At 59.9% G+C, this 16,349-nt stretch overlaps 5 protein-coding genes across 6 annotated transcripts; all 5 read right to left on the bottom strand.

Annotated features, from left to right (window-relative positions):
* Positions 1–560: 560 nt before the first annotated feature.
* On the bottom strand, positions 561–2,568 carry ABB37_00918 (hypothetical protein; the record flags this gene model as incomplete). 2 transcript variants are annotated; one of them, XM_015797303.1, is made up of 1 exon in its annotated part: positions 561–2,568. In XM_015797303.1, exon 1 carries the CDS (start codon positions 2,481–2,483, stop codon positions 561–563), a length of 1,923 nt encoding a protein of 640 aa, XP_015665311.1. In that variant the 5' UTR covers positions 2,484–2,568. The 2 variants fall into 2 exon arrangements, with proteins under 2 accessions (XP_015665311.1, XP_015665312.1); XM_015797304.1 differs by having other exon boundaries at positions 561–2,565.
* A 436-nt stretch (positions 2,569–3,004) lies between these two features.
* ABB37_00917 (putative Aldo/keto reductase) lies at positions 3,005–4,093 on the bottom strand (the record flags this gene model as incomplete). Its single annotated transcript, XM_015797302.1, has 1 exon — positions 3,005–4,093. The coding sequence occupies one exon, from the start codon at positions 4,091–4,093 to the stop codon at positions 3,005–3,007; it is 1,089 nt and encodes a 362-aa protein (XP_015665310.1).
* Positions 4,094–4,777: 684 nt separating this feature from the next.
* On the bottom strand, positions 4,778–6,803 carry ABB37_00916 (putative mitochondrial chaperone protein DNAj; the record flags this gene model as incomplete). Its single annotated transcript, XM_015797301.1, has 1 exon — positions 4,778–6,803. Exon 1 carries the CDS (start codon positions 6,671–6,673, stop codon positions 4,778–4,780), a length of 1,896 nt encoding a protein of 631 aa, XP_015665309.1. The 5' UTR covers positions 6,674–6,803.
* Positions 6,804–7,894: 1,091 nt separating this feature from the next.
* On the bottom strand, positions 7,895–12,829 carry ABB37_00915 (hypothetical protein; the record flags this gene model as incomplete). Its single annotated transcript, XM_015797300.1, has 1 exon — positions 7,895–12,829. Exon 1 carries the CDS (start codon positions 12,740–12,742, stop codon positions 7,895–7,897), a length of 4,848 nt encoding a protein of 1,615 aa, XP_015665308.1. The 5' UTR covers positions 12,743–12,829.
* A 726-nt stretch (positions 12,830–13,555) lies between these two features.
* Positions 13,556–15,832, bottom strand: ABB37_00914 (hypothetical protein; the record flags this gene model as incomplete). Its single annotated transcript, XM_015797299.1, has 1 exon — positions 13,556–15,832. The coding sequence occupies exon 1, from the start codon at positions 15,692–15,694 to the stop codon at positions 13,556–13,558; it is 2,139 nt and encodes a 712-aa protein (XP_015665307.1). The 5' UTR covers positions 15,695–15,832.
* Between the last annotated feature and the right edge of the window lie 517 nt (positions 15,833–16,349).

Below are 16,349 nucleotides of genomic sequence, written 5' to 3'. Positions count from 1 at the left end.
GCTTCTTTCTCTTTTTATTTTCTTTTCGCTGTTGCGGCTTGTTATCGCATCTGTATTCTGATCGTCTTCTTTAACGCACCCAGCTATATACATGGCCGTTGCATGGGCTAAAACGAGAGGGGGACAGCGAGGGAGGTCCACTTTATTAGTGTTATTACTCCTCTGTTCGAAAGTGTGCGGCGATTGCGGACGGTGGAGTTGCTCGCTGCCCACAAACCCTTTAACAAAGGGGATAATAGGAATCGCTCGCAGGAAAGAAATATATAAAAATATATGTATGAACTAGCTTTCCGCTCATTGCCGCAGCTGCCCGTTGAGTGGCCTGGCAGACAGCGCGCGGTGCGCCGAAGTGTACTACACGGCGGAGCACATCTCAGCTCCAGAAAAGAACACGGAAGACCGTCAACAACAAGAAAAAAAAAGAAATGGAGAACAGTCAACAACAAACAAGAAAAGTTCATCGACACGGAAAACGCTTTCTTTGTACATCGTGGAAACACACAACAAACCCTTATCGCCATCCGACGCATGTGGCCCCTCCGCCCTCCCGCCCTCCCGTCTTACGACTCGGGAACAAAAATATCCGCCTCATCCTCGTCATCGCCGTTGTTGGCGGCGTCCGGCGTGAGGCGCTGATTCGAGCTAAGAACCCGCGTCGAGGTCTCGCGTGATGCTTGGTGCGACACCGGCTTGTTTGTATTCTCCAGTGGAGGGACAATTGCGCTCAGCATCGTACCGGCGTCTCTCCTCGCTGCGTCGTCTCCGCCTGCGGCATCGGCACCGGGGCGGGAGTAGAAGGTCTCCACTTCATAAACGTCCTCACCGCCGCTGTCGTCGCTCTCCGAGCTCGTCGGGGAGTTGTCCGGGTCGGACGACGGCCGACGATCAGCCCGCCCGCTGCGGTGTGACCGACGGGACGGGCGATGCGAGCGAATCACACCTCCATGCGTGACGGCCTCCACTGCCCTTGGTGCGGCGGTGGAGTCCGCGGTGTCTGCCGCAGCGGCGAGTGCCGCGGAGGTCGTGATGGCGCGCACGTAGTCGCCATGCGGTGCCTCCGCCGCCGTCGCGTCGCCTCCTTCGTTGTGACGACGCGCGATGAGGCGACGGAAGTCGTCGAGACGCTTCTTCTCCGCCGCGGCCTTCTCGCGTTGGATGAGCTGACGCTCTTTTTCCTCCCCATCGTCGCCGGCGCGCGTCCACGCCGTGACCAGCCGACGCTCCTCCTCAAACACCGGTCGGTCATCCAGGTACAGCAGCGCTTTACACCGCGAGAGAAGCCGCTTCCGGTAGCGCGGCAGCGTCCGCACGAGCGGGTTGCCAGACAGCTTCAGCGACTGCAAACGCGGTAGGCGCTCCAAAATGAAGAGGAGCGCCTCCCCGTCGACGATGTTGTTGTGGCTCAGGTCGAGCACGGCGAGGGCCTTGTACGACAGCAAGCCGAGGCAGTCCTCGAAGGTCTCGAGTCGGTTGCCGGCCACATTTAAACTGCGCAAGGAGCTGCACGGGTTGCGGTACTCCGGCTCCGGCATCGGTGGCTGCCGTGGCACGTACGGCGTGGAGACAAACGGTCGACCATGCGCGTCGAGCACCGGCGCCCCCTCCTCCCGCTCCGGCAAGGGGCAGTGCTCGCAGAGGACGGCGTACTCGTCTGCCAGGCGCCGGTACTGCTCCAGCTGCGTGTCCCGCTGCTCCTTCGCATTGGCGGCGGAGGAGATCAGTGCTACGCTTTCCAGCGCATCCGCACGTTGCACCTCAACATTTTCATTTGACTCCTGCTGCTGCTCCTGCGACGGCTCCGCCGGCACCGCCTTCGGTTCACCTTCCGCTGCCATTTTGGCGTCCCAGAACACACAGCGAGACGCGATGGTGGAAAAGAAGTTGCCGGAGAGGTTCACGGAGTCAAGGCGCTGAAAGCGTGACAGGTCCGGCATCACCCGAAAAATGTTGTTGTGCAAGTAGAGCTGGCGCACGGTGGGGTAGAGGGAGCTAAAGGCGTCGCGCTCCTCTGCGGGGATGTCGGCAGGTAAGGGCAGCGTCTTCTCCGCGGCGGGTGCGATTCCAAGTGACAGCGGGTCGACGTGGTGCTCTGTCTGCTCTGTATCACCGCCCTCCGCACCGTCTTCCCTTTCCGGCGCCTCAGCGAACGGGTCGACGCGGATGGGGGGTTGCACCTGCGTGTAGCCGGCACCGCACGGCAGCGATGCGAAGCCGTTCCCTTCCAGCCACAGCACCTTCACATCCGTGTAGGGCTCGAAGGCGGTGGGGGCGACGCTGTCGAAGCCGCGGTTGTGCAGGTAGAGCTTCTCGTTGCAGATAGGGTTGCGGTAGAAGCCTTGCTTAATGCACTCCCGAATGATTGCATCGGTGGTGATAGCGTGCGTCACGTGGTGGGCGGCGTCGGCGGAGAAGGATGCGCTCACCTCGGAAGCAGCGGCGGTCGAGGTCATGTCATTGGTGCTGGTGATGTCAACCGACGACATTTTTGCTAGTTGATGGTGTAGCTAAGGAGGACGCGTAATTTCTTGTTTGTCGTACACCGCAGGATCATTTATCGATGCAGCTACTGCGTTGTCAATGACAACAGAAAGGATCACCGTAGGCAGCGTTCAAAGAAAAAAAGAAAGAAAGAAAGAGGAATGAAAGAGAGTGAACGTTGTGCGAAGAGAACCTTTGCGTTTAGGTTTACTGACCTTCCTCTCTTCCTGAGAGCCTTTCAATGCAGGTTTCGCCCTGCTCAGAAAACACCAACCGCACCTGCCGCGCGTGCCGAGCACGAAGAGCAACCTCGGCAAAAAAAAAACCCCAATTCCCGTCTTTCAAAATCTTCGAAGTCGCGCTCAACACACAAGCACACAAAGAAATTCGACGTTAACCGACCACGAGTAGCCTTACGATGAGCGCGGGGTGTGACACGTCTAACATTCAAAACACCAACAACAAAAAAAAACACGCGCACTCACAATGGCCTTTTACCCTCTGGCGAACATTCGCGTCCGTTGGCTCAGGCGATCGCTGCGCTGTACCAGCACAGGTGAAGGTCCTCCGTGTTCTCCACGCCCATGTGTCGACGGAGGTTGTGAAGCGCATCTAGTTGCGCCGCCGTCAGCACGGGGCGAGTGCGTTCCGCGCCGTTTTCAGTGGGCGTTGCGTGAAGGGAGGCAAAATAGTCCTCCGCTGCCGCTAAGTTGGAGCGCAGATGTGCCACGTTATGACTTCGCACCAACGTGCAGTACCCCTGGGCGAGACCCCACATCAAGAGCATGTCAGGCACCGAGTACATAGGCGATGTTCGCACTTCATCTTTTCCGTCTTCTTCCGTCCTCCTCTTCTTACCGGTTTCATCGCCATCCGTCGCACTGGCGGCGAAGAAACGCGCGTGGAGGTCCAGAAGCCGTGGGTGCCGCAGCAGGCGCGCGTCTCCTTTCCCCAACGGCGAGTACTGCTGCAGCACCATCCCATGCCTGCCACGACAGTACTCGTCCACTTCACGCTGTACGCAGAGGGGATGCAGCTCGATCTGATTCACTGCGGGGAGCTCATACAACGTGGACGCAGAGCATTGCGGGGCAACGTGGTCGTGTGACGCGTCCATTGTAGGTGGTGTTCTCTCGTTGCTGCGGTGATCGTTGCAGTGGTCGACAAAGCAGCCCAGCTGAGGGAAGTGTCGCGGCAGAAAGTTCGAGACGCCGAGGTGGCGCACGATGCCTTCCAGCTGTAGCGCCTTCATTACCCGCCAACACCGCGCACGAGCAGCGTGATGTCCGGCCGCGTCCTCCGGCTTCAGCCCTCCACACCCCGGCCAGTGCATCAACACACAGTCTGCGTAGTGAATGCGGAGTTTCTGGATACTATCCAAAATGCCACGCCGCACCTCCGCGTCAGTGCCCATGCTTTTCATTGCGATCTTCACCACCACGTAGATGTCGTGACGAGGGACGCCGCTCGTCGCGATGCCCTCGCCGACGAGATCCTCGTTGCGGTACGCGGCGGCCGTGTCGATGAGTCTGTAGCCCATCTGCAGGGCCGATCGCACCGCCTGCACGCAGTCGTCGCCGCGCAGCTCATAGGTGCCAATGCCGAGAGGCGGCATGCCAAACTTTAGAGGAGGAAGTACACTCGCCATTGGGGTGGGGCACGCCTACACAGAAGTACCTCACGTACACGTCGAAGTACACCGCGAACACCGCTCTTATCGTCGCAACAAGAAGCGAAACAGTAAGGATTGGTAGGAAATGACACGGGAACAAAAGAGAAATGAAAGTGAAGGGCGTGTGTGCGTTTGTGCACGTCTGCGACTCACGCGCAAGACAGAAGCGATGAAGGGTGTCGCGTCAGATGAAGGATGACTCCACAGCTACTTCTAAAGAAAAAGTGTTGCGTGGTCGCCTTGAACGAGAGCTGGGACCGTTAATCAAGTGGAACTGCTGTTTTCGTCGCCTCCATTTCCCTGTGGGTGTTTTGCTGACGTTTTGGGTTTGTTCCATGGCATCGGAAAGCCATGTGCTGTGTGAATAGAGCACCCTGACACGATTAGAATGAGACCCCCTCCCCAAAAAAAGAGCACAATAAGCTCCCCGCAGTGTTACCCCACCGAAGGCTACCGCCGTCGCCAGTCGCCTTTCACACATCGACCAAGAAACAACCACCACAGCGAAGGACAAGGAGAAGAGATGCTAGCAGCGCTTAGAAAAGTGCGTGTTTGTGTTTGCTCCTCCCCTCCCTTCCCCCCCCCCCACCCACACACACACACTTTCTTTTCGTGTAAATGAACGCGTTATTCCGAGTCCTTCTCGCGCTGACGCTGTTGCTGGTACTCCCGCAGCGAGCTCATCAGCTGGTCCATCGTGGCCTTACTTGCACCCTTGTAGGGCTGCCCGTACATAATAAACGACTCCGCAAGCGCCGCAAGCGCATTGCGCCGCGTCGTGGCCTCCGTTGCCGACAACGAGGGCTCGTACAGGATCATCAGCGCCACGTGGCGCGCCGTCGTCTCCAGCTCCTGCACGGAGGTGAACCACGCGAGATCCACCATCGCCTCGGAGTTCTTGAAGGTGTGACTGCGCACCGTCGTCAGGTACTTTACCTTTCGGCGTTGCAGGTGCCAGCGGTGCGGGCCGGATACGCTTGCGTAGAACTTGGCGCGCTGCATGGCAAGAGACGGCAGGGAGGCGCTGCCGCTGTCCTCCATGTCGAAGCACGCGATCACTCGTTGGTATTCGTGGCCGATGGTGTACAGCACCTCTTTCGCGAGTCCCGTGTTGAGCATCTTGCGCAGCTGCAGTGCAACGGCGTCCCCCTTCCACGGGCCACTCTTTGTCGCTGCTACTGTTGCTGCTCGCTTCACCGATCCTCCCATCACGTCCGTCGTCGCAGCTGCGGAGGCATCGTAGTGGGCCAGGTACGTACCGAGCAGCTCATCGCGGCAGCTTTCGTACATGTGCTGACGAATCACGGCGAGCTCCTCGGCCGTGAAGTCCAGCCCGTCAATCACGCGTTGGGAGAAGCTGCCGAGGAAGGCGTCGCCGGCCAGCTTGTTCAGCTCCGCGCCACCGAAGAGCGCCCGCACGCCCTCGCGCTTCTTCACTCCTGTGTCCTCCACACCTTTTGTGCCAGCCAGATCGAACTTCCTGCGCTTCTGCGGGTTCGACAGCACTCGATACGCCTTTGTAACGCGGTCGAACTGCCGCGCCGCATCGGGGTTGGGGTTGCGGTCGGGGTGCAAATGCAAGGCCTTCTGACTGTAGGCCTCCTTCACCTGCCGTGGCGTCGCATCCGGTGACAGTCCTAGCAGTCCGTAGTAGTCATCGTCGTCCGGGCCGGCGCCATTCGCTTTACCTTTTCCAGCGTACTGCGCCTCCTTTTTGCTCTTGCTCTTGTCGCGGTGGGCCAGCCGCTTCATCGCGCGCTCGCGCAACACGGACGGTGCGTCGTACAGCAGCAGCATCGGATGGTGGGCATGCAGCGTGCCTTGTGGAACCTCAAAGCGGCAGCTGAGCGCCCCGAAGATCCACGCCCGCGCTCGCGGCGCCGGCATCATCGGTGTCGCGTCTGCCCTCACCAGCGGTCGGCGGTTTACACAGTAGTAGAGTGGCGTCGCCACACAGCTGTAGTAGCCGCACATCAGCACCTGCTGCGCCGCGGCGTACTGCGCACAGGCAAAGAAAATGCCGCCCCACACAAAGCCGTAGCAGGGCCCGGTGAGGAGTGAGCTGACGCCGTTGCCGAGGCGAACGAGCTCCAGCGCCACTGCCAAAAACACCAGCGGCGAGACAATGAAGCCGAGGCAGGAGTTCAAGGCACCGCCGGCCACTCCGCGTAGCACTGAGCGACCGGGCCGGGTCGCCAGCACAACACGGCTCTCCTCCGCGCCCTCGCGCCGGCGGCGGCGAATCCATTCCATTTCCTCCGCCGTCACCAGCCCGAAACCTGTCTTCGTCGATGACAAAGAGGAGGCATCAGGGGCACCCGTCAACATGTTCCGCACCCAGCTCGAGACGACACTCGAGGCACCGGAGCTGGAAGACGCCGGTGAGGAGGCGGGTGCAGTGGGCGGAGCAGCAACGCCCGTCATGACGGCGACGGCGGTGGAGGCGACGGTGACGGAGGGGCAGTGCGCCGCCACGGCGGTGATGTTCTGCAGCACAAAGCGGCGAATCGTGAAGCCAGACATCGCGGCGGGTGAAGGCAAAGAAGAAGGAAAGAAGTAAAAAAACAAAAACACGGAAGAAGACCAGTTTTTAGATAGCGGTGTGCACTGTTCTCCCTTTAGGTGGGTGTTTTGTCGAGAGGGATTCGTTGCTGAAATTTGAAATCAGCAGCTCAAGCGTCCGTTGTGGTGTGTACGAGTGTGCGCGTGTCAACGAGGGAAGGAAACAAAGAGGACATGGCACATGAGAAGGAAGGAGAGAGACGTGTAGGTGCGATAAAAGAAAAAAATAATAAATGGCGAGCTGTCGTTCTTGGGCGATTGCATCCGGCGGGCAAGAGCCACGCAGAGGAAGGCAGATGCAAAACAAAATACCACAAAAGATTCGTACAGACAAACTTGTTCTTCATACGAAGGGACTTCCTTCTTGCAAATGTGTAGACAACAGCGGTTCTCTCGAAAAAAGAAAACTGCATGGGATGCGTTACGTGATCAGTACGAGATGATAGCTATCTCCCGACACGTTGCCGATAACACGAACAGCAATCACTGCTTTTTGTGTTGTTGTTTGTAAGTGAATTTGCTGCTGTTCTTCCCTCTCAAAGGACAAACACGGAGCGACAATGCTTGTCGGTCATCCAGTTCGCATAAAATAACTTCCCCCACCCCCCTCCGCACACACACAGTAGAAGTGAGAAAAGTAACTCTGTTGTCAGGACGAAGGGGGCCTGCGCTTCGTCGCAACATTGACTCAGAGAGAGAGAGAGGGGAGGGGGGGGAGGAGAGAAACAACCGTTATGAATGTGCTCTCTAGGGACTCAGAAGAGAAGAGAGAAAACGAAAAACTACAAAGTCTATTTGATATGCAAAAGATATATATTCGTGCGCCTCCATTTCGTATTCCCGAAAGGTACGACGCTAACGTTCTAAAACTTCTAAAACAAAAAAAAGGACATATGATGCTGCGGCGGATACGGTTTTCCGCCTTACATATGGAAGGCGCGAAGTACCTCTTCCGTTTTCTGGCGAGTCTGCAGGTCTATCGCGTACTGCACCGCCTCCACCAACTCGCGATGAAAACTGTTCAAATTCATGGGTCGGAAACGAAGTAAATCTCGTTCCGCCTCCTGCAGCGCCGCCGTTGCGTCCACCACCGCAGGAGCCCCAGCACTTGACCCAGCGGACTTCCCCAGACCCGGCAGCAGGCTCCTCGACGCCTCTCTCGTATCACTGTCGTGCCGTTGCTCATGCGTCCCCCCGCCGTTCGTTGCCGCCGCCGTCCTCGCTCTCTCCTCTGCGCCGGCGACGGCGTGCAGCCGACACCGCAGCCACCGCCTCCGCATGAAAGGCTTGCAGCGTGCTCTCCGCGACGCTCGACGCACGGTACACCGGGTAGCGAGCCCGCACCGCCGCCCGTTGCTGCTGGTGTTGCCGCTGCCGTAGCAGCTGCAGATCCAGCTCCGACATGTACGCCCCGTCTTCGTCATTGGTGCAGCCCGGTGTGTATGTCGGATCGGTCTTGCGCAGGATACTCTCAAAGTAGCTCATCCGCTTCGACACGCTCCGCGCCGAGGCGCGGATGGGGCTCTCGCGCGCCTCGATGGCGACGGACGTTTCAGGTGAAAGCGCACGTTGGTCGTTCACCGACGCCCTCGTCGCGTTGTTGCGCTGAAAGGCTTTGTAGGAGGAGAGCTGACTCTGCAGGCGAGATTGCGCGGTGTCGAGCGGGGACGAGTCGCGCGTCAGCGCACGCGCGTACACGCCAGCCCCAGGAGACTCCGGAAGCGACGCAGCAGCAGCAGCAGAGGCAGTAGTAGCGGAGGTCTTTTCCTCCCCCGTCGCCGCCGTCGCGCCCGCCGCACGCACCGCCTGCATCCCTGATGGGTCGGAGCTGCTGTACCCCTCTAACAAAAAGATTCGGTAACGCAGCGTCTCGAGCTCCATCATGTCCGGCACGGATCCACTCAGTTCCGACGCGTTTTTGCTCAGCACGAAGGCCACGACGACGTCGCCGTAGTCGTCCGTGACGGGCCGGCCAGCCACGTCGACGGCCGCGGGTGCTTGCCGCCGTGCCGCCGCCGCCACACGCCGAGCCTGCTCGCGCAGTGACACTTGGCGCCGCTCCGCCTCTTGCTCTTTCGCCTCCGCGACAACACTTCCCGCGTTGCGCAGCGTCGAACCGCTGAGAAAACGCACGAGCGGGTTCGATGCGTCCATCGCAAGACGCTCCAACTCACTCTTCTTGCGTTGCATCTGCTGCAGTAGCAGTGCGTCTGCGTCGACGCCGTCGTCGATCGAGCGCGGCGGCAGGGGTGGCAGCACGTGCACCGTCTCGGATTCACCAAAGGCGTACACGTGCGACTTCTGCGCCACCACCGCGCGCAGCACAACACACAACTCTCGCTCGCCGGCAGGGAAGCGCGATGCACCCGCGCCGTGAGGCGGGACGGGTTTTGCGGCTCGTGCGTGCGGTACCGTGCCGGTGTCGTGCAGCGATTTAAACGACACAGAAGGCTGGAATGGCGAGACAGGGGTTCGCGTTGGTCTCCACGTGGCTGGGGAGGACGCCGATGGCGATACCGCCGGCTTCTCTGCATCGGCGTCGTGCTTTAACTGCTCAACGGCCAAGTGCACCGAGCTGCGACGGAGAGCAGCGTGCGTCTGCAGGGCAGCGTCTGCCGGCGCCGCAAACGTCGGCGTCGTGGTTGATGACGGGATGTGACGGGTCGGGGTAACGGTGGTGTGTCGGTCTCCTCCCCGTCCTCCGCGGGCGTGGGGAATGGCGGCAGGTCCCATCCCGCCGCAGCACTCGGAGCCCCGCCGCTGTCGCTGCCTGGCGCTGTTCGACATCGCACAAGCCTTGCGGTTGAGAGTGTTGTTGCCTGTCTCTGCATTTGCTCTTGACCACGGCTGCATATGCACACGCGACGCGGCGTCCTGCGAGAGACTGCGCTGCAGCCACGCACCGCCGTTTTCGTTGTAGAAGTTCGGCCGCCGGTACACCACCGAGGCGGGGGTGTCCACCTCCATCGACTCGTCGATGAGAAGCGACGGCTCCCTGGAGCGCCGCAACAGCGGGCTGGCAAGGCTGGTCAGCCCCGCCCCCGTCAGCGGCGCCTTCGAGGTAACACCGAAGACCTGCTCCGCCTTGGCGTGGAAGGGGGCGGCCTCGGATTGGAAGACGGTGGAGCCGGAGCGCCGCATCGCCACGTTCGACAGCGACTGCAGAAGAAGGCCCTCCACAGCACTCGGTTGCCGCTGGAACTGCTGCTGCTGTGATACTTGACTCAGCTCGGCTGGACTCATCTGCGAAGGGGACGACCTTCGCCTGCTGAGCAGCGGAGAGCGGAGGGCGTGTCCGGCGCTACGATCAGCGGGTGCAAGTTCACCCACGTCATCGGCAGAGTTGCCTCTCGCAGTGCGGTGCCACGTTGAAGGGGTGGCGGAGAGGCTGCGAGGCCGATTGCGCAGTGCCGACGCGGCGCGGATACCAGGGGATGTCTCTCGCTGTTGCTGTTGCTGCTGCTGCTGCTGCGCCGGCGGTTGAGAGCGCGAGCGCAGCCGGCCTGCCTTCATCGGCGACATGGCCGCCGAGTGCGTTTGTGCCAACGGTGCTTGGTGATACACCACCGTGCGCTGCCGCTGCAGACTCTGTCGGCGACGGACATCCTGCTGCGCCGCCTGCTGCGCCGCCTGCTGCTCGCGCTCTTCGTCGGACGGGTTGTAGAAGACGAGCTCGATGCAGTTGCCCTTGTCGATGACGGGACTGTACTCGGTCAGCGGGCCTACGCGGAGCAGCGTCGGCAATGCACCCAACGCACGCATGTACAAGATCGTCGAGAGCAGCACCTTCGCCTGGTACGTCAGTTCGCAGAAGACCTCACCAGGCGGCGTGGCGGTCTGCAGGACCGATTGGAGGGCAGAGGTATTTCCTTTTGAGGAAGGTAGGGCATCTCCCTGGAGGGCGCCGTTGAGCTGCATCATCGCCGTCAGATACGAGCGGCGGCGAGCCACCATACCAACCGTGTCATCGGCCAGGTGCTCGCATGCAAGTAGAGAGAGGGGGTCGCGCAGGATGACGGCTTGGGAGGCAAACGACCGTGCGGTGGTATCGGTTGAACTCTGCCGCAACGCGTCCTGTATGGCACGTTCCGCCTCCGACAGATCGGGGCGTGACGGTGCGCCGCCGGTGTCCACGACAATGCCGGAGGTGTCCGGAAGCGCGTGGAAGTCCTCTACGCATTCCGGGTGTAGAACCTGCTGAAAAGGCGCGTGGTAGTCGGCACACCGCACCGCCGCCGTCGCTTCACCATCCGCTGCTGCGGTCGCCTCTGCACCGTAGGTGGAACGCGGCGGCAAAACCCCTGGAATGGTGTTCGCGTCGGCAGCTCCCCTTGACTGCGCAATGGTCTGCGAGGCAGCGGCCTGCTGCACCGCCTGCGCCGTTGCGTTCGCCAGCACCGACCACGTCGCATCCGGCTGCGCCGGGTCCGGCAGAAGCACATTTGTCGGCGGTGGTTGCCACCCAACGAAGCATCTATTGTGGCTGATCTGACGCCGCACGTACTGCGCTGCCATGTCCGCCTCGGTCGACGCATCGGCGTCCGGTGCGGGGGACAACGCATCCTCCGCAAAGGGGAGTGTACCGTGTGCGTTCCACACCGGTTCTGCTGGATTGTGCCTGCGTTGAGCGGCGCTGCTGATCAAGTCATTCATGAGATGGTCCGCCTCTGCCGCCGCCTTTTCTTCCGAGGTGGGCTCGCGAAAGGAGGCGTGTAGGACAGGAGGCGAAGGGTTGGCGGGGGAGGGCGTGACTGCTGGAGTCACTGCTGCGGATGGCTGCCCTGCAAGCTGAGAGGCTGCTGTGGCCTCGTTGGAAGGCTGCGGCAAAGACGCAGCAGGAGGCGGTGGTGGTACTGAAGTCGTGGTGGTAATACCAGTGGTCGTATTCGTAGCCGCAGCAGCTGAGCCGGACAATGGCACATTTGCTTGTGGTACCGCTGTCGGTACAGAGGGCAATGGAGCAGTCGCTGCATCGGTGAGAGTTTTTTCTGCTTTTCCATTGCTATCACCAACAACACCGAGCGGCGCCATTTTAAAGGAAGAAAGCTGCAGATACATGGCGTTGTCTTTCCCGTCCGCCGTCTTCTCTGGCGGACGCAGCACGAGTGCTTCGGCCGGCAGCCGCTGCTGGGCGAGAGAGCTCTCGCCCATGACGTTGGACGGGGGTTGCTGCAAGCGCATCTTCATTGCGTCGTGAAGGACGAGTGGCTCGAGTGCCTGCGACTCGGTAACGCTTGGGTGTGTGACGCCACCGTTGGAGGGGAGCTGGAAGTGCACCGTGGCGGTTCCTCGGGGAGCAGCGTTCAGACGGTCGCCTCCGATTGTTGATGGCGGTCGCGCCGTGCCAGCGTTGTCGTTGCTGTCGTTGTGGGCCGTGTCTTCGAAGCCGGCAGCAGCGGCGATGCGCTCAATAACGCTGTTGCGCTTTGCGGCGTGCGTCAGCCCTGCTTCTGTGGTGCTAGCCAACCCATTCATTGCGCTGCCGCGTAAGCCACGCACGGTGTTATTCTCGGGCGAGATCATCATAATCATGGATGCTGCTGCCGTGTCCGGAGCCGAAGACGGAGGAGGGGTACGGCGTTGCGGTGGGTGAAATAGTTGCGGTTTCACAAGCCTGCTGTGGCTGCTGCCTGTGAAGAGCGGGTGCTGACCGGCACGCACGGTATAAGTGGCGCCTGCCAGGCCTCGCGTGGTGCTCACGGGAGCTGATGGACGTCTAGCCGCACCGCTCTTTGCGGTATCGCGGCCACCATTCGGCTGTGGGCAGGTGGATGGGGGAGGGGAGGTGCACACGTTCAGCTTTCGCACCGACAAAGGTGGCGTCGCAGAAGAGTGGCGCGTAAGGGAGTTCTGACGTCCTCTGCTGCTGATATCGTAGGAGCTTTGTCCCTGCGCGGACATCATCATTGGTATCTCTCTGCTCGCAGATGCGGGGTAAACGGCGGTGGCTTTCAAGCCCTGATTCGTGTAGAAGTCGTGCTGCGCGGGCGACATACTCTCGCTGCCTCGCGAGCGGCTGGGGGACGGCATTGCGGGCAGAATAGGTCCGTTTTCGAAAGTGATGGTCTAACTTGAAAAAGAAGAGAAGCGACAGAAGAAGGCGGAATCTCCCTTGCTGCGTATGGGAAAGGAGGAGGGCGAGCAGTGGAGAAGGATGGAGAAGGACGTTCACGGGGGCATCGCGTGGACAAGATGTAATATATATATGCTTTGATTCTAAACAAAAAAGGTTTTGTTTTCCTCCGTTCGCGGGAGTTGGTGGCCCACAGCACTGCTCCACAAGTGCTTTTCCACATGCGTGCGATAGAGCCAAAAGAGACTCAGACGCTCCACGCACGAAACCCCTCAAAAAAGACTTATCTTAAGGAGGGACCTCCGTTTTTTTTTATCTGTCTTTCGCAGTCCACCACGCGCGAGATTCGCTTTCATTCAACATCAACGGGGAACAATACCTATGTACATATGATAGGGAAAATAAATGATAATAAAGGAAAAGAAGAGGGTGGGATGCTGCTAGCTTTGTACGTAACGGCGTAGAGTTACGCGACCACATGTGCACACTACGCAAGCAGCCATCCAAGACGCAGCTCATGTGATTCGTTGACAGGAGGAACTCCATAGTAACAATACCAGAACGAAAAGACATCCGTAGAAGCTGCTAGATCGCGTAACTCTCCCGCAACGAGGGGAAACATCAACAGCAGCAAAGAGTGCATTACTTCACCCTGTTTTCGCTCCCTTTCACTTTCAAAGAGCAATTTTTTTTTTCCACATCCAAAAAAGAGTCCTCAGATGCTACATCGTGAGAAGAAGAGGAGGACATGAAACTCCTTACTTTCCTACTCAGACTGCGGCCACTTGATCGGCCGTCCGGCCTATCACGCGGTCCCCCTCGACGCCTACGTAGGTAAAGCCACGTCGCGCTGACGCATCCACCGAGAGCAGCGTCGCGGCGGCAGTAACCACCGCCGCCGCTGACTTCTCTTCCTTCGGCAAAAACACGAAGTTGTCCACGACGGCGCCGCTCCGCACCTCTCCTTGCACACGCACCGACCCGATAAACGTGTTAGACTTGAGGTGGGGGTGCTGCGCCAGAACCGGACGACGCTTGACACCCCCGCGGTCACCGCCTTCCTCGGCATCTTCCTCCTCCTCCTCTTCATCGTCAACAGGCGCCGCGTCCGTCTCAAGCACTGCGGCCGCCTGCTCCGCCTCCGCTGCCGAGGGACCCACCAAAAGTAAACACGCACGTCCGCAGGCGCGCACACAGCTGTTAAGCACTTCGGCCGCGCCGCCCACGCCGTAGATGTACAGTCCCGCTTCCGTGCAGCTGCGGATGTCCAACCCCCTCACCCGCGTGCCCGCGCAGCCGCCGTGCAGAAGAACACCGAGGCGGGTGTGGCTGACAAGGCAGTCCTTGACGCGGAGATCTGCGTCGTCGACCATGATGCCCACCGCACAGGTGGGACTTGTCTGTGGGACCACAAACCGGGGCAGGAAACCGTCCTCCACGTCCACGTAAGCACACCCGCTGTTGTCGCCATCATCACCGTTGTTGTTGTTGCTGTGGCGGTTGCCAGCGTCGCCCGCCTCCGCCTCCTCGGCGCGCTGGAGGAACGCACGTAGGCGCTGCGCACGTGTCAGACGGTGCTCGAGCTGCTCCAGCACCGATGTGCCGTTGACATCCATCAGCCCCTCCGCTGCTGCTGCCGCCGCGGCATTGCCACTGCCGTCCCCCGTCACTGCTTCCCCACACGTCTTCTCCGCCTCTGCATTCGGGCCCTCGATGAGGCTATTCTGCAGGGTGAGTGAGGCACGGGGGAAGGCGTACACGCCGTAGGACGTGCCGCCGTACACGAGGCAGTGGTCCACGATGGCCTCTGTCAGCGGTGCAGCCGTCACCGCAATGCGCAGCGCGGACGATGGCGATGATGACTGTGGGGTGCCAACGACGCAATGCTGTACCGTGCTGCGTGTGAGAGCGCCAAGCGTGAGACCACCACGCGCACAACAGCCGGCTAGCGTGATGGCACGCTCGATCCTCACCGCCGCAGCACCGGCTGACTTGCCTGTCTGGCTGGCGGAGCCGGCGCCGTCTTCATCCTCGCCTTCGCCACCGGCATTGTTGCTGCGGTGGTTGCCGCCGTCCTCTTCGTCGTCGTTTTCGGTCTCCTCATCGGCCTCCTCTTCGCTGAGTTCCTGTTTGTAGTGCGGGAGACCACCCGCCGCCGCGCTGCCGTCGTCGTCCTCGTACACCATCGAAAGAGGAAAGTCGAAAACGGGGTAGAGGTTCGCGTTCGCGGTGGTGGCGCTGATGACTGGTGCGAACACGCTGGAGCCGCTTGTTGTCGTCGTCACCACATTGTGCGTGTGCTGTGCATCCGTCGCGGCCATCGCCCTGCTGGCGGCGGTCTTCAGCGGATTCGCTGTCCGAGCCTCGTTGCTGTTGCTGTGTGTATCCGACCCTTCACCGCTGCCCTCTTGGGTAAGCAGCGTCGTCGTCGCGGCAGCCGTCAACCACGTAAACCACGGCCCCACCCGACGCTTTGATGAGGCAGCGTACTTGGGTGACGCAGAGGAAGAGGCGGAAGACGCACCGACGTTGCTCTCTCTGCCGGCTTCGGGGTGCTCACGTGCGTAGCGGACGCTGTAGATGCGCAGTCCACCGAGTTGCGCCTCATTTAACTCGAGCGCCTCCCCGGCCGCATCCGATGGCGGTCGTGCGTCGGGGTAGACACCAGGAAAGACCACCACAATATCCTCCTTGTACTTCACGAGGTCAGTGGCCTCGCCGAGGTACGAGCAGGTACTGTAGCCGCCCACAACGTAGGTGCTCGGGCCATCCTCCATGGCATCCAACTCCACCAGTGGCATCAATTCAGTCCATTCCGCCACCTCTTCCTCCTCCTCCTCCTCTTCCTCCTCGTCGTCGTCAGCCCCGCTGTTCGGCGCCGACGCCTTCTCGGGAGGGTACTTCGACATAACGGAGTGTCGCTGGTGGTGTCGCGCAAAAAAGAAAAAGGTTTCGTTCTTCTCTTTTCCGATCACAGTGCGCTGGCTTTTCCTTTTCCAAGTAGGGGGCAGCGGCTTCTGCAGGTGTGGAGTGGGTCGGGGTGCACTACGCGACGTTGCATTGAAGCAGAAGAATAGAAGAAAGAAAAAGAATTCAGAGGGGAAGCTTTGAGATAAAGAGAACTGCCGGGTCTTTTAAATACGTATACGCTTATCAGCAAGGCCTTGCCGCGGAGTAGGAAACAGAGAAACAAGATAACGAAACATCACATGTGCGAAGAGGTCGAAGCCTCCGCCCCCCCCCCCCTCCCCATCACCACAAAACCATGCCCGGGGGTTTGTAACAATTTGAAAGAGGAGTCGCCCTTCTTTTCATTCATTATCGTTTTTTACTTGGCATACTTGATGAGACGCAGTAAAGCAACAACAAAGCAAATGCGGAAAGAAGGATACGAGGACCACACAGAACGCCACGGAGACGGAGATCGTCCATGATGCCGCAACTCCGCAGCGTAACAACAGCTACAAAAAAACAACAACAAAAGAAAAAGGCAGAAGATATATATATATATATATATATATATATAGAGAGAGAGAGAGAGAGAGAGAGAGAGAACGAACGAAC

Source organism: Leptomonas pyrrhocoris (genome assembly GCF_001293395.1).
Source record: "Leptomonas pyrrhocoris isolate H10 chromosome Unknown, whole genome shotgun sequence".
Taxonomy (NCBI): Eukaryota; Euglenozoa; class Kinetoplastea; order Trypanosomatida; family Trypanosomatidae; genus Leptomonas; species Leptomonas pyrrhocoris.
This window is presented reverse-complemented; position numbering and strand designations above follow the sequence as displayed.